This window comes from Ostrinia nubilalis, chromosome 28 (genome assembly GCF_963855985.1).
Source record: "Ostrinia nubilalis chromosome 28, ilOstNubi1.1, whole genome shotgun sequence".
NCBI lineage: Eukaryota > Metazoa > Arthropoda > Insecta > Lepidoptera > Crambidae > Ostrinia > Ostrinia nubilalis.
In genome coordinates this window covers 2,261,377-2,286,679 of record NC_087115.1, presented here as the reverse complement: position 1 = coordinate 2,286,679, position 25,303 = coordinate 2,261,377, and the positions used below count along the sequence as shown (strand labels likewise).

General features: G+C 40.0%; 1 protein-coding gene across 1 annotated transcript in view; it reads right to left on the bottom strand.

The window, feature by feature from the left end:
- LOC135085338 (uncharacterized) overlaps window positions 1-21,148 on the bottom strand; it is a 36,941-nt gene extending 15,793 nt beyond the window's left edge. The window contains exons 1-6 of the mRNA XM_063980115.1: window positions 20,870-21,148; window positions 10,411-10,491; window positions 5,342-6,199; window positions 4,037-4,224; window positions 3,477-3,580; window positions 2,639-2,791 (exon numbers count right to left, since the gene is read on the bottom strand). Coding sequence (XP_063836185.1) covers window positions 2,639-2,791; window positions 3,477-3,580; window positions 4,037-4,224; window positions 5,342-6,199; window positions 10,411-10,480 — 1,373 coding nt within the window. The 5' untranslated portion in view covers window positions 10,481-10,491; window positions 20,870-21,148. The remainder of the gene's footprint in view (window positions 1-2,638; window positions 2,792-3,476; window positions 3,581-4,036; window positions 4,225-5,341; window positions 6,200-10,410; window positions 10,492-20,869) is intronic.
- Window positions 21,149-25,303: the final 4,155 nt, after the last annotated feature.

The following is a 25,303-nucleotide window of genomic DNA, read 5'->3' as shown; positions in this document are numbered from 1 at the left end:
GGCAGACGCTGACTGGTTTTTAATACCTGAAGCGTAGTGTTGACTTTGACAAGCAAATACGGCCTCTGTCAGTTTCTGGCTCTGTCCAGGCAGACGTTGATGGTTTTTAATACCTGATGCCTAGTGTTGATTTTGACATGCAATTACGGCCTCTGTCAGTTTCTGGCTCTGTCCAGGCAGACGTTGATGGTTTTTAATACCAGATGCGTAGTTTTGATTTTGACATGCAAAGACGGCCTCTGTCAGTTTCTGGCTCTGTCCAGGCAGACGCCGCGGGTTTTTAATACCCAAGGTGTAGTGTTGGCATGCAAATATGGCCTCTGCTGACGGCGCCGGGTTAGTAAGCACATTATGCAAACTTTGGGCCTCTTTTGTGCTTACTGTTCTAACTAATCTACGGATAATAGCATTCCGGAGCTATTATTCGTAGGACTAGTAATTTTCTTTCACTAATTGTTTTTATTTTATTATTCACTATCTGAGTTTAGTTAATTTGAATGAACGTCAGTTTGGGTCTCTTATCGCAATCCAGATGATTACCATGGAACCGACTAGCATTTGTGAATTTTAACTTCAAGAAACGACGGTTTCACTTTGGTTCCTTGTAACTGTCATACATTGAACATATACCACTGACATTCCAGATGATTACCATGGAACCGACTAACATTTGTGAATTTTAACTTCAAGAAACGACGGTTTCACTTTGGTTCCTTGTAACTGTCATACATTGAACATATACCACTGACATTCCAGATGATAACCATGGAACCGAACATGGATGAACCAACCTGGTGAGGGTCAGCCTCAAGCTGCACCTCAGGGCTCCGAGCATCAGCTTCCTGCGGACCAGGGCTGCGATGACCAGCCTTTGGCGGGTCCGAGCTGCGCAGATCAGTTTTCAAACGTCTGGGAGGTTATGCTGCGCGCGGAAGAAGCCGTGGCTGATGGGGAGCAGGCAGCGGTCGAGGACGCCGCACGATCAGGAACGGCCGTCTTAGAAATAACACCCGCTACGTCAGCGTGACGTCATATCGTTCGATCCTGTTGTCTCTGTCTTAGAGAGGGAAGGCACGAGAAACCGGCCGTCCCGCGCACCGCGACACTTTGCTCGAGCGCTTGGCTGTGACGGACGTTCTCTCGGTTCAGGGACTGTGATATTTGTGACCTAGATCATTATTTCTGCCATAGGCATATTTCTTTATTACGTTAATTTGATTTGTGGAATTATTGGTTTCGGTTATGTAATAAATCGATATTTGCTGGTGCCGTACATTACTTTTAAAAAGCACTCTCACCTCTGATCCTTAAGAAAAGTTTTACGGCATTAGTTTCTGCAGACTCTTTGTGGCCTTACCAAAGTATAGCTCCTGTGTCTGACAGTGCCAGCAGCTCGGACGAGCAGTTGGAGACTGAAGATTTAATAGATTTGCTATGGAAAGCTAATCACAAACCTCTCTGTTCCCATTGCGGGAGCAATTGTTTCAGGATGGCCGATTGTAACGCAACACCGTATGCCAGCCTATGCCTGCCTCGCCAAGCCAGCGCCAAGCCAGCGCTAAGCCAGCGCTAAGCCAGCGCTAAGCCAGCGCCAAGCCAGCGCCAAGCCAGCGCCAAGCCAGCGCCAAGCCAGCGCCAAGCCAATGCCAAGCCAATGCCAAGCCAACGCCAAGCCAACGCCGCCACATCCGTAATGCAGAGTACGCCATTTGACTACATCCGCTATAAGACTGTGACGTCACTACCGGTTGGTTATCGATGGCCACACCATTTGGGTGGGGGTTTTGTATTATATAGCTGAGGAGCTCATTTTCCGGGGCATTCGATACCGAATACTAAGTTAAGCTGAAACTCTGTCCGATTACTGTGCGAAATATAAAAAGTTGACTTGTAAGCAAGTGTTTCCATTCCCTTCTGTTTCAGTATTGTGAGAACTGCTGCCGACAAACTGTGTCACAGTTTGGCAGAAAATATTAATGTTTACTGTGTGTATTTATATGGAGAATAAATAAATAAAATAAAAGTATAGATAATTTTTTAACTATTATTTTATTAGTTACCTTGTTCAAACTTCTCCTAAAACTTTCAAGACGGCGCATGTTACCGAGCACATGCGAGCGAGCGAGGGGACTGTCCGATATTTTGCCCGCGTAATAGCTAATACCATTTTCCTGATTTCATGGATTTTTCCATGAATTATTTTTTTACTGTTTTTGGCATCAGTGTCGTATACAGGGTGGAATTTTGTAATGCCACCTGGAGGGAAAGTACTACTGTAGATAGAAAATTTTACTCAAAGGAAAAATTCCTTAATTTGGGAATTAATAAAACTGCATGTTGGCGAATTTTCGAAAAAATTTAGAAAATCTTTGAATGCAGTTCTCTTTCTTTTCAAAAATAAAGTAATGTTTTCTTTGAGTAAAATTTTCTATCTACAGTATTAAGAGGACTTTCCCTCTAGGTGGCATTACAAAATTCCACCCTGTATACTACCACCCCTAAGATTGGCGTTGTTTTCCACATCCGGTATTATTATCCGGTGCTGGGACTACAGGCTTATTCATGGAGGGGCTAGTGGGAATATTGCAGTTTTCTATCTTTCTCTATAGACCATTTTAATAGAATTCAGAATACTCACGTTACAGGCCTCACCATCTTCACAAGCGCTATATCGTAGTACGACCTCGTCATGACATACTTCGGATGGGTGACCACGGACAGAACCTTCATGACCAGCGCTCCTGTGTCGTCCAGCGTGCTGGACCCTAGCTGGACCACTCTTGGCGCTCCACTGGAAAGCAAAAAGAAGTTTTAGAAGTCGTAGACGTCATAGAAGTCGTGGAAACTATAGCAGTCATTTCTAAGTCATTTATTTTTGGCAATGAGGCTTCATTTTTCACGACCCAGTTAAACCCTGCCACTGCATCAGGATCATAATGTACCTAAACCTTAAAATGACTTAAGTTTCTTGCGCTACTTCTTTACTGCACCCATACTGTGTACATGTATTGTTCCGAAATAGTGGTACCTATAATCTGGTCTGTGAGCACGTAGAATTTTGTCCAATGACCCCAAGCTGCCTATCCTTATCGCTCGCGCGTAATTATATTGCTGTCGCGACTGTGCGACGGGCGCCCGCAGTGAGTGTGCGAGCTTTAGATGTTAAAACATTTTTGCGATGTGTAAAGGTACTCTTTAGAGTCCCTGTAGACTGTAGACTTTTTATCGACCGATAAATTGGTCGGCTTCTAATTTCTATGAGGAATCGGTTGATAGGTACTAGATACCAAATCGGTATCTCTGTCGACAAAAAGCCTGTGGGAGGCTCTACTATAGATGTGCCATCTTACTGATAAAATACATTTTGTGAATATTCAGTCAGCGTGGGGAGTGTAGACCAAATCGTGAAGTAAGTGCACCAGCAGTGAATGCTTAATGACCTGATGATGCTTGTATGAGCATTAGAGTGTACTTACATGACAACAGTGTCATCCTTCTCCTGGTAGGCGCAGTGTCCTGCTGTGAGAACGAATTGGTCGCTGATCAGGGAGCCTCCACACTTCCAGGAGTATCCACCACCCTGGAATATTTACAACCATATTAATATTTAATATCTGTGATAATGATGCCCTAAATGTGTCCATTTAGTTACTGGTATTATACATATTTTATGACATTGATGACGAAAACAATAAACCAACTAAAGTCGCTGACAAAACCCGAAGGATTAGCAAGCTGAAGTGGCAATGGGCAGGGCACATAGTACGCAGAACTGACGGCCGATGGGGCAGAAAGGTTCTGGAGTGGAAGCCGCGTACCGGAAAACGCAGTGTGAGACGTCCACAAAGTAAACCGACATTATAAAGGTAGCAGGAAGGCGCTGAACGCCTGTACCTCAGGAAATCATTGGGGCAGCCTCTTAAAGGTAGCAGAAAGGCGCTGAATGCAGGCCCCTACCTCATTATGGAAAACATTGGAGCGACCTATGTTCAGCAGAGGACGTCCTTTGACTGAAATGATGATGATAAGTACTGACCTGTAACCTAGTCCAGCCGAGCAACGCCATATGCGGGAACTCCTCAATAGTCACCACCCTTCCTCCAACCACCAGAGGAATCTTCGTAGGAGAGCAGGTCGTCACGTTGACTTGTACTGGCTGAGGTGACGGCAAAAGAGGTATGGCTTCCACCTTCTTCACGTTTAAAGCTTTGTATTTGTCGCACACTGGAAAGAAAATATTATGGTGGTAAGTCAAGCTATATTTGGGACATGTAATATCGGCAGTTAAACTATCCATTTCCTTTTTTTTCTCACACTCTCATCAAACGGTGGTTTTTTGCGATAGAACGAGGCGATATGAACAGAAATTGATAACTCGAATGTGGCCGATAAATATATACTATCGTGCCTTGAAAAGAGCCTACGTGTGCTAAAGAATTTGAATTTTAAATTGGTTGATGAAAAAGGATTGATGCTACTGCTCAAATATGACAACTTTCCCTAAAGAAAGGAAATTCAAATCTCCCAAAAAAAAAACAATCTTCTCTTACTAATTGCCATTTTGAGAATTTGGATATTATTAAGTTGTTGCATTTGAGCAGAATGAATCAATCCTTTGAGAAACCCTCCTATAAGACATACTGTATAAAAAGTGGCATTAAGGTCATAGCACACTTATCAACTCGGATAGGGATCAACGCGAGGCGAGGCGCTTACGTTACGGTGCGGATAAGTGTATGTTGCAGTACGGAATTTCATAGTATCAGCCTGGAGTGGATACGGTTACGATCCGTTTCCGGGATAATAAGTGAGCTTCGTCCTTTAGGTAACCATAACCCAACAGTGTCGGCATCGGACTTTCGCCAGAGATTTCAGGATCGCTAGTCAGATACCTATTTACCACTGGACTGTAGTGATGAACACAGTTATGTCTTAAAAGGCTGTAGTTTTTTTTATCCACAACGAGGAAGCTCTTGGTCTGTAATAGTCTGTATCTCACCTGATGGTAAGTGATGATCAGGCCGAAGGTGGAAGCGAGCTTCACCCGGAATCCTCAACCACGGAGGAACTGGCTATCTTACCTCTAACTGCCGGAACACAACAATGCTGTTAATATTGTTGTTATGGCGACAGACTTAGGTATGATGGTGGTAGCTAGCCAGGCGGACTTAGAACAAGCCCTACCACCAACCAAACCGAACAGAAAAATCTGCCCCCACTGGGAATCGAAACCGGGACCTCTGCGTCTGAAGCAGGTGGTCTAACCACTAGACCACCACCACAGTTCGCGGGGACTTTATGGATCTTACATATTTTCTTGATATCTCAGTATTATACTTACTTCGCTCAGCCAAATCAATGTATCTCCTCTTTTCTGCACTGCTCATCTTGTCTTCATCAGCTCCCACCACCACTTCAGGACTAGTATCCTTCTCCACTGGATACCTTATAGCACTACTATCAGTCGGCTTGGGGTACACAGCGAAAGGCCTAGTAGTGGCTGGCTTTATCGTAATAGGCCTCGCGACTTCAGGCCTTCTATTGACTGGCCTTGCAACTTCAGGCCTTTGAGTGTCTGGCCTTGGAAAGTCAGGCCTGACAGTGGCTGGCTTATTCGTTATTGGAGGCTGATTCGGGTCTACAGGAGCTGGTTTCACCCCAGGTCTGTGGTATAATGGATTGTGCGTCGTGAATAAATTGTACTCAGATCTGTTGTCATCGTATTCGATTTTAGGTTCGTAGTTAGGTTTATTATTGATGTTGTTAGGCCTGGAATTGGCTGTAGGCCTGTTTATAGCAAATACAGGTTTTTCAGTGACTAAATTAGGTTTATAATCAGCAACATTATTAGAACTATCGTCGTAAAATGGCCGTTTATTATTATTTAATAATAACGATTGGTTCTTATTCTTATTGCTACTATTTCTATGACTAGAATTCTTGTGTTTCCTAACGGGCTTAGGAGTAGTGAAAAAGTTTAGATTAAAGATTTGGGCTGTGGTGGTGGATTTTCTTCTAGATTTTGTTGTAGATCTAGAAGGTTCTCTTCTGTCGTTTGTGATGGAAGGTGGTCTTCTTTCTTCGTCGCTGTCATTTCTGATGAAGCCTTCAAATAACGGTCGGTTTTCTAAGAATTCTTGTGGGTAGATGTTCGGTCTGGCAGTTTGTAAGTTGTATGGCTGGTAGCTTGAGAATAAATCTGGAAAGAATAAAATTTATTTTTAAAATAAAAAATTTTACCAGCGTAGAAAGGACGCTTAAAACTCGAATCGAACTCTGGCAATAATTTATACTAGGTACCTTAAAAAAGTATTGACTGTGGTATTGATTTAAAAGATATTTTGTCAATAAACCTACCTATATTCGATTGCATAGTGAATTAATGTTTCTTTTGTCGCAGACTAAGTACTTATACGTTACTATTGATATGACAAAAAGGTATACTAGTGTGGCCGTTGGGGCAGAAAGGGCCGGAAAATATAGCGTGGGTAGGCTTCCCACTAGGTGAACCGACGATCTGGTGAAGGTCGCGGGAAGAGCCTGGATGCGGGTATCGCAGGACCGGTCGTTGTAGAAATCCTTGGGGGAGGCCTTTGTCCAGCAGTGGACGTCATTTGGCTGAAACGAACGAACGAACAACGAGTATGATATATAAAAAGGGTGCGTGACAGTTTATATAAGTTTATATGATATAAATTCATTTCAATAACGTTCATATTGTATAATAAACGTATGTTATAATAACACTTGATATAATTTTTTTACATATAATGTTTACTTCATATAATGAATCATTTCTAATAATGTCATTTCAGATACCAATCAAAACGCATAAAGACATTTGATATAAACCTTACTTAATCTAAGACTCATTTGATGTAATTTTGTTTTATATAAATAATATTTCATATAATCATTACATAAAATAAATATTATTTGTTATAACGACTATTTGGTATACTCTTTCATTGATATAATTTCTGATAGATACAACTTTTAGTATGTTCTTCTTTAGCTTGACTTATAAATGACGTTAGTGACAAAAACGAATCGCCGTAAAACCGACTCCACGTAGTCTTGTCTGCCCTACCCCTAGAGTGTAATTTAGAAGCGCGTAGGCACGGAGGGGCGAGGCGGCCCGCGGGCTGAGGAGCAGGTGGCTGGAAGCGAGGCGCCGCGGCTGAGGCTGGCCGGCAAAGCCGGCCAGCAAGCCGAAGACGCGGTGTCGAGCGAAAGCCATCTGCGACGATTAGCACGCGAGGGACCGCCAGAGCCCCGCAGTGCCGGAGCCGTGACAGAAGTCTCAAGTTTTTAGTCAAATTTGCATGCCTGCTTGCTTGCTTGCCTGCTTGCCTGCTTGCATGCTGCATGCCTGCTTGCCTGCTTGCTTGCATACTTGCCTGCTTGCTTGCTTGCTAGTCTGCTTGCTTGCTTGCTTGCTTGCCTGTTTGCTTGCTTGCTTGCTTGCCTGCTTGCTAGCTTGCTTGCTAGCTTGCTTGCTAGCTTGCTTGCCTGCTTCTTGCCTGCATGCTAGCTTGCTTGCTAACTTGCTTGCTTGCTTGCTTGCTCGTTTGCTAGCTTGCTTGCTGCATGCAATGCTTATTATAAGAAATGAACTTCATATAAAATTATTATTTTTATATGATTTAAGTTTTATAGGAAAAGAATTTTATCTCATTTGATTGTTAGACATTTTATTTTTATATGATTTGAATATTATTTGTTTTAAATAGTATACATTGTAAGTTTTATAGAAAATATTCATTATATCAAACCATTTTATATCAGTTGTTAGTTATTTGTCTTAAAATTATTCGTTTTAAAATTATATTATTCGTTTATTATAGTAAATAATTATTATATTAAATGATTTTATATAATTTGATGTTATATCCTCTAAGCATTATATGATATGTAGTTATATCATACATTACACACCCATATAAAAATGCCTAATTTTTGACCCTACGAAGAACATAATAACTTAAATGAAGAAGGTTTTTAATTAATATTCATTTGAATCGACATTCCTTATCAAGGAAAAAGGTAGGTCAGCCAGTGGAAAAAAGACCATAGGTTCTTTTTTGACACCACAAAGTGGTTTATCCACTCAATATTTTAAGTAAGTTATGTTTAATAACAAGTTTGTTTTGTAAATAAAACAACAACGCGGTATTTTTGTGCAACCTAAAAGAAAAAGAATAGTGTTTTTAAAATATTGACTTAGATTATTTTAGTCCTACGCCACCGCCTTTCCTTCTACTTTATTCAAAGCCTTTTTACTTCATTTAAACAATTTCGTCTAGGTTGTCTGAGGAGATCGCTTCATAGCGCGATAAGACCGCCTAAGTTGAGGCTTCTCTTTTGTGCATTTCTACCTTTTCTTGATTTGTGTGTGTCCATCGGACCGACGACATCGTAAAGGTAGCAGGGAAGCGCTGGACGCAGGCCGCTACCAATCGATCAACATGGAAAGCATTGGGGGAGGCCTAGATTCAGCAGTGGACGTCCTATGGCTGAAATAATGTGTGTCTATCTATCACTAATAATATTCTTCTCTGATCACCAAGCGTAAAAAAGAAGCGAGATCCAAACTAAGGACCAAAATGAAGATCAAAAGTTTCAGTTCTATGCAATTGCTCTAAGATTTTGTCGGGCGTTTACTTTTGAATAAAGTTTGAAATAAACACAAAGAATATCAAGGTAAACCACTGTGGCATCGTAGTAAGTATTAGTAATACCGTAGTACTTATTATTATTCTGTGCTAATACTACTACTACTATTAACTGGCCAATGTGATAATCATTGGGAGAAGCCTAGTTCAGCAGCGGACGTCCTGTGGTTGAAATGATGATTACTTCTTATTGAAAGAAGAAGCAGCGCAAGAAGCTTAGTAATTATTGTCAGACTACTACGAGTATAATAACAAATCGACGGAATCCATGGATATTTATTAATTAATTAAATCTGTTTTATTTCGAATACGCATATTTACAACATTTCTATTTTTGCTCATCCATACCATCCATATACCTATCCATACTACCACGACTTTGAAACCTTAAACTTTAAGCACAAGGTAGAAAATCAATTGAATCCCTCATGCTAGGTAGGTACTTAGTCTTAAGTAAATAATAAAGTTATTTTTATACTCTGTAGGTTCTTTACGCCATTATATGCAAATTTACCACAAAGGGCGTGGAATCTTTAACTTGAGCGTTTACGTCAAACGTTTATTGAAATACACGTTTTATTGTTGGCGTAAAACCACAAGTTATTAAGAAATTACTTTTAAAACTTAGGCCCAGAACAGACGGTGAAACGCAACTGCAACGAAACTGCAACTTTCTGATGATTCGTATGAATGAAACTGAAACTGAAAGTCAAACTGGTCGCGTCATGTGTGGTCTCTCAACGGACGCTATGGCAGAAACTTAGATGCAACTCAAAAGTAACTAGCAGTTGCAGTTTCGTTGCAGTTGCGTTTCACCGTTTGTTCTGGGCCTTAATAGAAACTCAATTCTAGCTTATATCCTTTGATTGGTCTAAACATTATGTAATTAGAATAAGAACTATCGTCTTCTAGCCCGTGGTCGCCACTCGAGAACCTTTCTGCCCCAGCGGCCATCAGCTCTACGAGCAATGTGCCCCGCCCACTTCCAGTTAAGTTTGGCAATTCAGCGGATACTTTGTTTAGGTTTGGCTACGTTCGTTTCAGCCAAATGACGTCCACTGCTGGACAAAGGCCTTCCCCAAGGATATCCATAACTATCGGTCTTGCGATGCCCGCATCCAGGCACCTTCACCAAATCGTGGCAAACAACCTGGTCGAGTGAACTGCGCACTTGGCGGTCGTGACGTCACACCGACGCTCTGGTACGGACGGGGCGAACGCGGGGAGGTGTGCGGGTGAGTGCGAGGGAGAGTCGCTTTCCAGCGAGGTGCGCAGTTAGCTCAATCGCGTTGTACTTAAAGGTGACCGACTGACTGACTGACATAGTGATCTATCAACGCACAGCCCAAACCACTGGACGGATCGGGCTGTTTGGTATGCAGGTAGATGTTATAAATATCTAAATATCTATCTTTTCTTTTTAAATACATACATATTATACATAGTAACACCCAGACCCGTCACAGAAATTAAAATTCATCATTTCAATTTCTGCCCGGCCGGGAAACGAACACGGGACCTCTCGGCATAGTAGTTCGTTCTGAACCACTACACCAAACGGCCGACTGACGTAGATATCCGCTAAGAAAGGATTTTACGAAACTCCACCCCTAAGGGGGTAAAACGGGATCCACGCGAACGAAGTCGCGGGCGGCCGCTAGTACATAATAGAAGCAATGTAGCTAGTACCACAAAATAATAATAATATGTTAGGTATTTAGTTACTAGTACTTACCATAAAATTGTGAGTGCACGTGATTTGTCAAAGAAAATATGGATAGAAGTATGATAGTCCGTCTTGCCATTATGTCACCATCTGGAACAAGGTAATAAGTAAATAAACACATAACACACGACTGGTAGAGAATCATCATCATTTCAGCCATAGGACGTCCACTGCTGAACATAGGCCTCCCCCAATGCTTTCCACGTTGATCGATTGGTAGCGGCCTGCATCCAGCGCTTCCCTTAGATCAGACATGAGAAAATCCGTAAACGAACATAGCCCGACGGATTAGCAAGCTGAAGTGGTAATGGGCAGGGCACATAGTACGCAGAACTGACGGCCGATGGGGCAGCAAGGTTCTGGAATGGAGGCGCGTACCGGAAAACGCAGCGTGAGACGTCTACCTACAAGGTGGACCGACGACGTCGTAAAGGTAGCAGGGTAGAGAATGCCACCGAGCATTAAGTCCGTCAGTGTTTATGTGCAAGAACCTAGATATAACTATCAATTTTGCAAACAGTTTCACCCGCAAAGCTTGTCACAGATCGTTATAAATTATAGCCTTTAATATGTTATTCTGATGTGAAATCGGTCATTCTCACGATCAGGCGTTCTCAGCCTAATTACCATATCATTTTTGAAATTTGGCTTAATTGACTTAAATGCATTTAAATATAAAACACATGAAAAGTACGAATTTAACAATCGTAAAGGCGTCAAATTATTCAAAGCGGTTTTCGCGTAAATGAGATCCAAAAATTTTATGGTCACGGTAATTAGATAAGGCTAATACTTAATCTAACGGTAATTAGAAAAGATATGTAAAATAGCAAAAAAAACAACATCTTGCATTGATAAATTTGTATACAAATATATAGCGTCATAAAAAAAGCTGTAGGTACACTTAATAAACCCTTTGCAAAAAGAAAAACACTAATTTCTATTATTTATTGTATCAAGTTATTTTCAGTATACTGCAAGAATCGAGGCTATAACAGGAACACTTAGTTTCAGCAAGAAGGGGCTACGTGTCACATTTCAAATGAGAGCATTTAGCTGAATCAGAATCTTAATCATAATTTATTTGATTTAAATGTGGTATAAACGATTTAACGTACAGATAATTAATGGATTAGGAGGTCTCACGAATTAGACTTTTCGGATATGCATGCATATATCGAAAAAGTAATTAATGATATAAGTGATTTTTCCTCTTTTTAATCTATCTGCGATCAGCCATCAGCCATTATCAGATTAAATTGAATTTGTAATAATGACAGTACCAGCTCTGCATATTCCATGATTTGTCACCTCGATTCTTTTACAACAAGTTTTCAGATTGATGCTATTCGCTTTCTCCTGAGCCTGAATGCAGAATTCTCAGAATTTAGAAGGGATGCAGCAAATAGATTTCATGACGGTCTAGTCTTTGTTTGTAAGCTTTACAAGAATTTTCTACACCCTCTTTGACGTTTGGTATCACTTCAGTGGACTTTGTAAACCAAGGTGCACAGCTCAAGATTTTTAATACTTTATTTTGAAAACGTTAAAGTATTTCTACATTTGCGAGACTAAGTCGATGCCGTATGTCTACATGGGTCTTAGGATGCATTTGTATATAGTTTGTTCTCCAAGCTTCTTCTGCCCAGTATCCATTGCATATCACGGAGTTTTTTCTATGCATAACAAATCAGTTAGGATGCAGTCTAGGATGGTACAAAGTGCCTATACACTTTTGTCTTGAAAAGTCCCATTGTCTGTTGATTTGTTCCCTTTTGTTCTTAATGTGATCACGCCAGGTAAGTGTTAATGTTGGACAATCTCATCTTCTTAGGGCAAAGGTAATATGGATAGATTTTAATGGTATTATATTAGAATTAATTAATGATTTAACATGTAAATATCAATGATATTCATAGTAAAAATAAGTGTCTGGTACGAGACATGTTTCACGCAGGGGTGACATCTCCTGGCCATCAAGAAGCCCCGATTTCATTCCAGCTAACTTTTTATGGTGGGGTTACCTTAGGGGTTAAAATATACTCTAAAATCCAACAATCATGCAGCAACTGAAGCTGAACATTCGTCATGAAATCGAATCTATTTCAAGGTTACTATAACGAAATCTTTTAAAAATTTTGATGTCAGATTGGAAGAAAAGTCCGTAAAGTTGTTATGGGAAAGTCTAGGTATATTTCATATTTTATCATCATACTTATTCAATCGTAAGTGGAATTTGTAGGTAATAATTTCATACAACGGTGATTATAAATATATGGTAATTAGTACATGGAAATTATAAAACGATAGTTTTTCTTCAAAATTTCCAAAATCTGCAGCGTATGCAAATACTGTCTTACTACAACGTATGAAGGCCAAAGTACTGATTCTATTTAAATTAACAACGTGGATCTACCTTCAAAAATCGAATATAAAAATAAGGACGTGGTAAATAGAAAAATTGAAAAAGAAAGATATGGTAATTATACTCTTACGCAATTCATCGACGGTACGCCAACGCAATAGACGTCTACTTGCTAACAGGTCTTAGAACTAACTAAGGCCCAGTTTTTTGATTCATGGTTAAAATAACAAATTGTTAAATTTTGCTACTAATGGTTAAATATTAACAAAATGTTAACTGATAGTTAAAAAATGTACTAAAAGTCAAGCTAACCATTGTTCGAAAAACATTTTTTTCTGATATTTAACCACTTGTCATTTGACATCTGTCAAATTTGACTATTGGTTATTTTAACTACGAATCAAAAAACCGGGCCTAAGGGCTCGCGCCGCGCGCGTAAATGATGTGTCAAATATTATTATTTAGGCTTGTGTGCCCAAAAACAGAAAACGTCACGGGAATTAGGACTTTCGCTCGGACAAGCGAATTCTAATTATTTACAGAATGGTTCTATCGAATAGATATTTTGCTATGCATAAGACAATCTTTTCTACTCTTTAAAATGTTGATTGGAGTGAACCAAATCTATACGACATAAAAATTACAGCCAACTTTTAACATTAAGTCGGGATGCGGACGCGTAACGGTAATTAGAGAACAGAGGTTCATGAAATTAATTAAGTCACAAATACTTAAAATAGAGGCCTATGATTTAATGCACAACTGGATAGGGTTGTTAAGTAACATATAAAAATACTTGCATGTCTCTAATTTGTCATTTTTAACGATTTAACAGCCCGGACACGAAAAAACTAGCTCATCTGAGAATGGCCGAAATAATAATCAATAAAGGTCGTAGCAGACTTATCAATTCGTAAAGGGTCAACACCGTATCGCCTTTCGCGAGCTGTCAACCGCGAGGCGAGGCGTTTACGTTACGGTGCGGATAAGTGTGCGTTGCAGTATAGAGCTTCGAGCTTCATACAAATAATACTGACCGCCTCGAGTTGATACGGTTACGATCCCTTTCCGGGTTGATAAGTGTGCTGCGTCCTTAATACTGTAATGTTTCATCAAAATTCGTTCAGTAGTTTTTGCGTACATCCACACAGACTTTTGCATTTATAATATTAGTATGTAGGACTAAAAAAGGCAACACGCAAAAGAAGTTACCTACCTATATCAGAGCTTGTTTATTATTATGAAAAAACATAACATATTAAATAACTAAAATACTTTGGCTTGTTAGTCACATAAATGAGTACAAATATGCACATATTTAATCAATTATGTATCGTAATACGTGGATATATAATACAATATTCATTGCACAATGGTTGCGGTTTGTATTTATTTATACCTAGTTATTATTATAATAAGACTTCAAGGTGTTTGTTTAATACTTCCTATCCGTTTAAAGATACACATGGCATGATTAAATTGTTAATCATGATTTCCTGCTTAAATCGGTTTAACGGGACTATTCCCATCTCTCGGTCCCACCGCTGCAACTCCTGTGTAGCCAGGATCTACAGCTTGACCGCCAATAACCCAACCAGTGAAGGTCAAGTTTGTCCCGGGGGAAAGTTAAACTGTCATTGGACCCGCAACGAAATTAATCAGGAGAACATACTCATAACTCCCCTTATCGTAAAGCTGGGGTTCCGAGCTTGAGAGTGCCCATTTTCTACTCAAGGATGAGTAAGTAATTATTTTAATAGGAAAAAGAAGATGAGGAAACTTAACCCAAAAATCTAAACACAGAAACTACAGGATTTTGTTTCCACTGCAGGAGACGACCCTCTCTAATTTCTGCACTCCCTACGCTCTGGCCAGACGGGTTGGGGTTTTCCGACTATATTGTGTGTGTGTACTTTACTCGAAATGATTGTACCTAACTATAAATGTTATTAGTAATCAGTTATCAAACTACATCCTCATTAATTGTAACCGACATGTTTCAAATCAATTCTCACTAAATTACTATTAATAGTACAAATACCCAATGCTTAAACTGTTACTCATTTCTGAATCACTTTACGCGGCTTGCGTATTTGTGGGAATTAACCTTTGCCTATAGACGATGGACTTCGACTCATAATCATCGTCAGGTCATTTAGTCTCCACTGCAGGACGAGCACGACCCTCTCATTTACCAGAGGCAAATGGAGGATTTGTCCTACACTCCCCACGCTGGCCAGACGGGTTAGGGAGGCCTGATGTTCGCGTATTTGTAACTTAGTCGCTTACGACATTCACAGGAAGAGTGAAGTCCTGTTCACTCTGCCAGAACCAAAATGGAGGATTGCCTACACTCCCCACGCTGGCCAGACAGGTTGGAGAGACCTGATGTTCGCTTAATGATCCCTAAGTCATAAAAGAAATTAATTTTCTGCAAATAGGCTTCTAAAAAGAGCTTTTACACGTCCTAGTATAGGGTTGTTCTTACAGAGACATCCCAGGAACTGTTTTTTGCAGAGTCCCGTTTATCAGTGTAATAGTGTTTTGATATTAACGTTCACACGAACGTCCCGTTTACAGTGTCCCGAAAAAACCGATCCGTTCAATAACCAATTTCAAACGCACAAAATGGTGTTTTCACAAGACAGTTCAGTTTTGTATTATCCTGCTACTGGATCTTGCAAAATTGTATTGCCATGGGACTAGCCCTTACTTTTACCTAAGTTCGTTCGTTCGTTCGTTTCAGCCGAAAGACGTCCACTGCGGGACAAAGGCCTCCCCCAAGGATTTCCACAAAGACCGGTTCCTGCGGTTTACCTAAGTAGGGTGAAGTAAATAACAGTCGCTTACGACATTCACGTGAAGAATGGGAGTGGTTCTATTTTATTTTATTCTGCCGGAAGCACTCGGTTATTATAGATTATGTAATAATTTAATTGCCTTGGTTTACAATCGGTAGCATACGTCAGTCTGTTAATTGTTACTGATAAATTAATAAACACATTTGAAACAGGTTATTGAAGCACCTTCGATGTTTCCAAGAAGTGTTATGAGTCTTAAAATAACTTAATTAATAGGTATTTCTTATCAAACTGTAGGGCATATCCTCCATTTGCCTTTGGTAAATTAGAGGGCCGTGCTCCTGCAGTGGAGACTAGGAATGTTGTGGATAATATGTAGTTTCAGTATCATAATATTTATTATACCGGTTTCGGTTACGGATATTTTTTTATTTCGGATATCTGAAAGTTTCGGTTACGGGTACGGATATCTGTGCTGAGTATAGAATGCAATAGTGTAGATTCCAAATCCAATAGTTGTCCAACACAGTTCATGCCTTACGAATAGAATGGGTACAGAAGAGATTTCTTTGACATCTGTCACCTTCTTTTGGTCTCACAAAAAAGCTTTCATCTTATCGGAAAATACTCATGTACATGAAATCATTAAATCAGCGTAGGGACTTGCTTGACTCTGCCTACATTCGAAACTATCCGAAACTTTTGAATCGGTTATGGTTACGGTTACGGATGACCTGATGATGATGAGATCTTTACATTATAGGACTAAGGAATTTTCATTTCTTGTAATGTAAGTATTTGCTGTATCTAATAATAGAAAAAGAGACTGACAAAAGTGACTGAATTTCTTCCGCCACTTCTTCTCAGTACTAGCCCATAATATGTTGTCCCGAAGTGGTGGTAGGGCAAGCTATATTTGGGACGTGTATAAGCGCCTTGGAAATAAATAATTACAATAAATAATTTTGAATTTGAATTTGAATTTGAAAGGGCTTAAGTAACTGAATATGATTTGAAATGAATTCCATGAAATCAGAACGCAAATGTTTTAATAATATTTGTCTGAATGTCATACTGGACAATTAAATTATTATCTTTAACTGCTATGCGTGGGTTGTATCCGTTACTATCGTATTTTATAGTAAATGGCTACAATTATAAATAATACTTTGTCATACTTGTGTTTACTACCTATGTGTATTTACGTACAAACAAACATTATTATCTATACATAGGTCTAATGACTAAAATTTTACCCAACTATGGCGTTTACGCCATACTTAATTATGTACTTTGATTGAGACAAAAGAAGAACGGTCTTCATAGCAAAATCTTTGGGATATGGGCTCTTCCTTTTCTGACCAGGGTTTTGTATGGACTCTCCTTTACCACAACGGGACTATTCCCACCTCTCGTTCCCACCGCTGCAACTCCTGTGTAGCCAGGATCTACAGCTTGACCGCCAAAAATCCAACCAGTGAAGGTCAAGTTTGTCCCGGGGGAAAGTTAAACTGTCATTGGGCCCGCAACGAAATTAATCAGAAGAACAAAGGTGGAGTTCGAAGTTAAGGTTCGACTTCCCTTCCTTTACCATAAAGTTAAATAAGTTTATTAACTACCTTTACATAAACAGAACAGACAAGCGTAATCTACTTATATTTTGTGTTATGAACGATTTTCATGCCCGTATATTCACAAACAATGCTAGCTTAAATGAAGCAGCAAATCGAACGCATAGCGTTGAATAGAGCTCTGTGATTGGTTCGTGTGTCACCCTATGCGTTCACGCGCACTGTGAGACCTCATAGTAGTGTTTGTGAACACGAGCGTATATCTACTTGTGCACGACTTTCATCCACAGTAAAATAACCGACCAAGCCAGTTCTATAAATAACCCATGGGTCAATTGACCGAAGTTCAATCGGACTTTGATTTAACCACAGTTTAACTGTTGATGGACCGTTACCGTGATCTATGTTAGGTCAAACCACTGGAAACGGGGCCGAACATATTATTTTGAGCCTACATTCTTTAATTATTTAAGACTAGCTTTCCACCCGCGGCTTCGTCCGCATTGAATGTCGTCTGTCACAGAAAAACTTTATCGCGCGCGTACCTGTTTCAAAAACGGGGATAAAAACAGTAACTATCCTATGTCCTTTCCCGGATTCAAACTGTCTCTATGCGAAATTTCATCAAAATCGGTTCAGTGGTTTAGGCGTGAAAGCAAGACAGACAGAGTTACTTTCGCATTTATAATATTAGTATAGAGTATATATTTCATCTAAATCTGTTCAGTGGTGTCTTGAAAAGGTAACAGACAGACAGTATTACTTTCGCATATTATAATTTTATAGATTCAACTTTTCTCATTGCAAGAAAGTTGAAGGACTTTTCCAAATATGGTAACTCGTTCACACATCCTGAAGCAGGTTAAAATATCTTTGTTAGTGTTGTGTGGCTGTCGATAGTTTACTGTCGATATTCTTTGATGTCCACGACAATTCAGAGTGTCTATAAGATGCATATTATATGACTGAGTTTCTTCGTAGGTAGGTAGGGCAAGCTGTAGTATTTGGGACGTGTGTAAAGAGCCTAGATACTAATAAATAATTTTAAATTTTGTGCATGGCAGGCACAGTAAACACTAAACCTTGCGAACACAAAACTAGCATGTAACCATGTTATACATTCGGCAAAATAAGTTCAATTTATTGTTTAGGGGTAAAAAAGTGATAAAGTGAATAGAAGTCTATTAAAAGTATAGATTCCCGTAGCAAAGATAAATTAATTAAAACTCGTTAGTGTGTTTATTTTAGATTAATAGTATTATTTATCGATAATAAGTATTAAAACGCATTTTATAGCATTTCTTCTTAGTTTATCGAAAATGAACTGAGATACAACACTAAATTATTTACAAGTTTTTTTACCACTTCCACATCCTTTTGAAAAATATTTTTTAATTTAAATTAGGTGCTAATGGGAATTTTGAATTGTCTTATTATAGGTAACTATTGTCTTAACTACTTATAAAATTCAAAATTACTTATTGTTTTTCTACTTTAAATGATAATAACATTAAAAAATTCTCACATATTAAGTAGGTGACCGGTTTTAAGACCTCTACATTTTGGAAGTTCACCTCAGAAAGATGATACATAACAAATACTTTTAATTAGGTACTTTTTTATTGTTTTTTATCCACAAGGAGGAAGCTCTTGGCCTGTATCTCACCTGATGGTAAGTGACGATCAGGCCGAAGGTGGAAGCGAGCTTCACCCGGAATCCTCAACCACGGAGGAACTGGCTATCTTACCTCTAACTGCCGGAACGCAACAATGCTGTTAACATTGTTGTTATGGCTACAGACTTAGGTAAGATGGTTGTAGCTAGCCAGGCGGACTTAGAACGAGCCCTAATTTTGAAGAGGCTGACAATTGACTGAGTTTCTTGCCCTGCTTTTTCTCACTAGCCCGAAGAAATGATACGAGCTATCATTGCTTCATTCGAACTATCATTGTGTTTCACTCGAGAACACTGCGGTGTGGGCAGACCCCCACTAGGTGGACCGACGACCTGGTAAAGGTCGCGTGAAGATCCTGGATGCGGGCAGCACAGGACCGGTCGTTATGGAAATCCTTGGGGAGGCCTTTGTCCAGCAGTGGACGTCATTTGGCTGAGACGAATTTTCACAGATTTTTTCGCGTGCGTGAACCCCTATTGTTTCAAAACCGAAATGAAAATTTACTATGTACCTATTCTACGTTTTCTCTGAGTATTAACATAAATCGAAGGTTCATGTATGAAAAGGTTGACTGACAGAGTTTTTTTGTATTAATATTAGTACGGATTACTTACGTTTAGTTAAACAAAGAAAAAAAACATACAAATAGCGGAAAGTTTCCCACAGTGTGCGTGTTGGATTGAATTAATGACAGATGAGATGCATGCAGGTTAATGTTCTATACATAGGATGTGTCTATAGATAGGGATTATAGCATAGTGCGCAGTTAAGTTAGATAAGTAGCTAGTTAACGGAGACAAGTCGATTTTAGATTATATTATTTCGAACTCATCCTATAATCTTCTGATTATATTCGTTGCAGGTTCCAGGACAGTTAACACGGGACTATTCCCACCTCTCGTTCCCACCGCTGCAACTCCTGTGAAGACAGCTGTAGACAGCTTGACCGCCAATAACCCAACCAGTGAAGGTGAAATTTGTTTATATATTTGTCGTCCGGGGTTCGACAGTTATTATGAGACTTGTAAAAGTCCCTATCGATCCCATAAAATGGGCAAGAGTATCCCCACCAGACTAGGTACAGCTTTTCCGGCCGATTTCTAATTTGTATTTGTATGAGGAATCGGCTGATACCAAATCGGTGTAATGTAGATACGCATTCATACCTACATGTTCAGTTCTTGTTAACTTCCCGACTAAACTATCGGATCTGCCGATAAAAATGTCAGTAACTTTTTCCCACTCCCACTAGGTGGACCGACGATCTGGTGAGGGTCGCAGGAGGTGCCTGGATGCGGGCGGCGCAGGACCATGTTTGTGGAAATCCTTGGGGGAGGCCTTTGTCCAGCTGCAGTGGACGTCTTTCAGCAGAAACGAACGAACGAACTTACTTTTTTTGACGCAAGATGTGCGCCACGCCAAGTTACTGACAAACCAAATATTATTTTAGTTTTGTAAACAAATTAATTTAATGTGGAGTGTGATAATGAATTATGCTTCATTCTATTGTTTTTAGTAAAAATAAACACTCCTTAGCGATAATTTTATAGAACAAAGTAAGATCAATCTTTAAACTTCAAAATTCATTTATTTTTTGCAAGTGAGCTTTTAAAAATTTTACACGTCCCAGTATTAACCCTACCACTGCTTCGCGACAATAAATGGGCCAGTGCTGAGAAGAAGCAGCGCAAGAAACTCGGTCACTATATTACTAATAGTGTTTCTTTTATTTGTCCCATCTGAGAATAGAAAACGGGATTTGAAGATATTCAAAAATATTGATCACTAAGGAGTCTAAACAACAGTTTTTGGTTTCCAAAATAACAGACAAACCATTATTTTTGTTTAAAAATAGCAAATAAAAGTTGTATCTCCACATTTTTACTCGTCATCATCATCGTCATAAAATATTCTCCACTGCAGGACCTTCTCTAATTTACCAGAAGCAAATGGAAAATTTGAAACGCCGATTGGGGAGGCATAAAAACCTCAAAACTTAGTAAAAATTCTTAAGTATTGCTTTTAAAGAGTACTTTGTCTAAACAATCAACTCACCTGTGTCCAAGCAAAGTAAAAAATCATCCACAGTCAATTAAAACGATATTATCACCATCATTGTCAAGAAAAACATTTGAAAACTTGTCACAATCATCAATTTAACACCACTTCCACGATTTATTTTTAAAATCTTCAAAAATGTCAAACGAAACTCGTTCTAGAATTTGAATTTGAAAACAAACTCGTCAACAAGTTCTTTTTAATTGATAAAAAAGGTTGTGCTCGTATTTTTTTGTTTAAACGACGCGTACGCATGTCTTGTGTAGCTAAACGATACTGAGGTATTTGCCGTTTTGCGTTGAGCTTAGGGATGGCACTTTAAGTTTGAAATGCGTATGCGCATGTATACTTACTTAGGTACTAATATTATAAAGCTGAAGAGTTCGTTTGTTTATTTGAATGAACGCTCTAATCTCAGGAACTACTGGTTGGATAGCTCATTTATCGATGAAAGCTTTAGGCTATAACATCATCCTACAGGCAATAGTAAAGAAAATTGTAGCAAAAACGGGAAATATTATTCAAACTATTTTAACGCGTACGAAGTGTTGTTATAAAATCTATGTCTATCACTGGGTATAGGACTTACATTTTTGATATTTTTAGCAGGGAAAGATATTGCCATGGGACCCGCAACGTTGCGCAATTTATATTCTGCAAATATTATGCATAAGAGCTTTTACACGTTCCCAATGTCACTTTGACCCTACCACTGCTTTGGGACAACAAATGGGCCAGTGCTGAGAAAAAACAGCACACAAAACTAAAATCTTGTGTTATTCTTTTACAGAATATTACAATAGCTCCACTAGGCTCCCGCTCTTCCAGTGGATGTTATAAAAAGCGACAAACTTATGTGAACATGGCCCCCAACCCGTCTGGCCAGCGTGGGGAGTGTAGGACAAATCCCCCATTTGCCTCTGGTAAATTAGAGAGGGTCGTGCTCCTGCAGTGGAGACTAAATGACCTGATGATGAGTTTGTCACTTTCCTTAAGTAAAAGCAAGAGAAAAGAGAAGAATACCAACCTAGCACAAAATAATAACTTTATGCCTTTAGTTTAAGCTTTAAAATCGTTGGAGGAAAACCCACAGCATTTTTATAGAGGCATTGACCACAGTATGGAAGATTTTAAATGCTATTTAAAAGTTTTTGTTAAACGTATCGATAACATTTAATAGTTAGTGTTTGGGTTTTTTGTTGAGTTCGAATACTCGCACAGTACCAACCTTTAATAAATTAATTGACCAAAACACGAATTAATTTGATTGTGGTAAATAATTTTTTTGTAGCTTTTCTGCAGAACTGACCGCTAGGGTTTGATTGAACATTATGAATCAAGAAAGTTTCAATCACGTGCATTAAAAGTAGATAGGTACTTATATTTTTAAAGAGGTTGATTGCCTATCTATAGCAATAAACGTTTCAGCCAAATGACGTCCACCGCTGGATAAAAGTCGGATGGCCTTATGTTATGGAAATCCTTGGAACTGATCCTGCGCTGCCCGCATCCAGGCTCTTCGCGCGACCTTCACCAGATCGTCGGTCCACCTAGTGAAAAGCCTGCTCACAGCTACGTCTTCCTGTTTTATTTATCAGTATGATGGATGACTACAATTTCTGGAAATTAGGGAATCAAATAACGCAAAATGTGATCTCGCATCGCATCTTAAGTGCTTTAGAAGTTTTAAAATGTCTGTTCTTTTCAAAATAAAATCAAAAGCTCCGTAGCAAGAGCATGCCCTCTCTATTACTAGAGGCAAATGGAATTAGAATTTTTCTTTTATGACATCCACAGAAAGATAAAAAGTATTTTTAAATTACTTGCGTGTGACAGCCCTGGGAAGATGCCATTAATGACAGCTCGAGTTGTAGGCTGCGGTGTGCTGCGTCACCGTAGCGGACAAACTAGTCGCGCGCCCTGACTTCACTTTAGTGTTGTGGTTTCACTATCGATAGTTGACCTCGTATATCATCACTGATAACACATAGGTACTGTTTGGAGACTTTCATCTTTAGGCACTGAAATCGTCGATCGAGTCGTATGATTGAAATGATGATGATGGACGAAGTTTACCTCGAAAAATATTCAGGATATACCTAGTGATAAACGGGACTATTCTCACCTCTCGTTCTCACACCGGTGTAACTCCTTTGCAACCAGGATCTACAGCTTGACCGCTAATAAACCTCTACGAACATTATGGGGAATTATGGGGATAGAGATAAGACTAAGACGTATCGAACGATAAAAAATAGTAAAAACTTTGATAGACTATCGATAAAATATTTTTTTCCTTTACAATCGATAGTAAGTGTAGCAACACTAACCGTAGCGGACAAACTAGTCGTGCGCCCCGGCTTCACTTTGACTCACGGTCAAATAATTACACAATTAATTACTAATTTACATGCTTATTAACTTATTAGTAAGGGGGTAAGTATGTTGACAAATACAATGATAAAATATCAAAGCATTGTGTACTTTTTCTAATTAACTGTTTAAGTTTTGCGTTTGACTGCTCAGTTCCAGTGCTTGTTTTACAGGTCTAGCGCTCAATCAATTCAATAACAAGTCAATACACGAGTACAAGTCTAAAGGTTCGGCCAAACCAACGCGATCACACGCGATCAGCCGGCGTGCAGCGGTGGCGATCAGACTTAAGGTGCGGCCAAACCAACGCGATCACGCAATCAGCCGGCGTGCAGCAATGGCGACCACTTAAGGTTCGGCCAAACCAACGCGATCACGCGATCAGCCGGCGTGCAGCGATGACGACCAGACTCAAGGTTCGGCCAAACCAACGCGATCACACGCGATCAGCCGGCGTGCAGCAATGGCGACCAGAGCCCCGATTACGGTAATTTTTAACGTCTCCAATCCAGACGCGCTTCATCGATTCTGCGATACGATTGGTCAAAACAGCTGACTAACTATTGGTCAAAACAGTTTTGACCAATCGTATCGCAGAATCGATGAAGCGTGTCTGGATTGGAGACGTTAAAAATTACCGTAATCGGGGCTCAGACTTAAGGTTCGGCCAAACCAACGCGATCACGCAATCAGCCGGCGTGCAGCGATGGCGACCAGACTGCACCAAATGCATTGATCACCATCGCTGCACCCCGGCTGATCGCGTGTGATCGCGTTGGTTTGGCCGAACCTTAAGGCCTCAGCCTCGAGTTTAGCGGGCAGCGGGGCGGGAGCGGCGGCGGCGCGGGAGCAGGGCGGGCCACGCAGATCCGTTCTCGAAACAAGCGGGCAGGGCAGCTCGCGCGGCGCTTTAGCGGCGAAGTGTTGTGTTCGGGGTTGTGTTGTCGAGATATTTGTTTTTATTCGCAAACGAAATGTCTGAACAACGGCGACAATTTTATTTCGATTCAAATTTATTCCTAACGCTCGATTTATTGAGGGCAAAAGAAGGAGTGTGCTGCCCGCTCGTTGCCCGCTCCCGCGCCGCTGTTTTCGAGAACCGGTCTATTTGATTTTACGCATAAGATCTTGCCGCTCCCGCGCCGCCGCCGCTCCCGCGCCGCCGCCGCTCCCGCCCCGCTGCCCGCTAAACTCGAGGCTGAGGCCTAAAGGAGATCTAAAGTCTCACTGATGACGTTTGACCGTCACAAAAACACCCGTACCGTTCCCATACCTCAGGCCGACTCAGTTAAGCGCTAGGCCTATCTACTTTAAATAACTCAAAGGTGACTGACTGACTGACTGACATAGTGATCTATCAACGCACAGCCCAAACCACTGGACAGATCGGGCTGAAATTTGGCATGCAGGTAGATGTTATGACGTAGGCATCCGCTATGAAAGGATTTTACAAAACTCCACCCCTAAGGGGGTAAAACGGGATCCACGCGTACGAAGTCGCGGGCGGCCGCTAAGTAGTGGTTTGATATGCTGTCAGCTAAGTATAGCTACAATCCGTTAAGTGGTAACTCGTTTCACAAGTGTATAAGTTATAGTCATGCCGGTTAGTGTGTTTCTATAAAGTACCCAAGTGGCTAAGTACTCGTAATTAGATGGTTGACAACAGCCACGAAAACCCAATTAACTATCAATTAAATTATGATTTTTAGTTGCTTTACAGTCTATTACTAATTTTTTAGTCATTTGAGTTAGTTAGGTGACGTCACAGGCTCATATTCTTATCTTATCATACCTATTCTTCATCCGAAGAAAGGACTTCCTAAAACCCACCTAAAGCGAAGAAATGGGGGCCAAAATCAAAGTTCTATGCCAAAAGTTTCATTCCAGCGAAACCGCGGGCAGTCTTTGATGATATGATGCACGTTTACTCATTTTTTATGCAGAACAAGGCAGGTAGGTATTTGACCGCAATCGAACCTGATGATATGTGAGATGCTGTCTATGGTAAGTACATATCTGCCCTACTGTAAGTGCATAGTGCACTCTCCCCTTGAATAG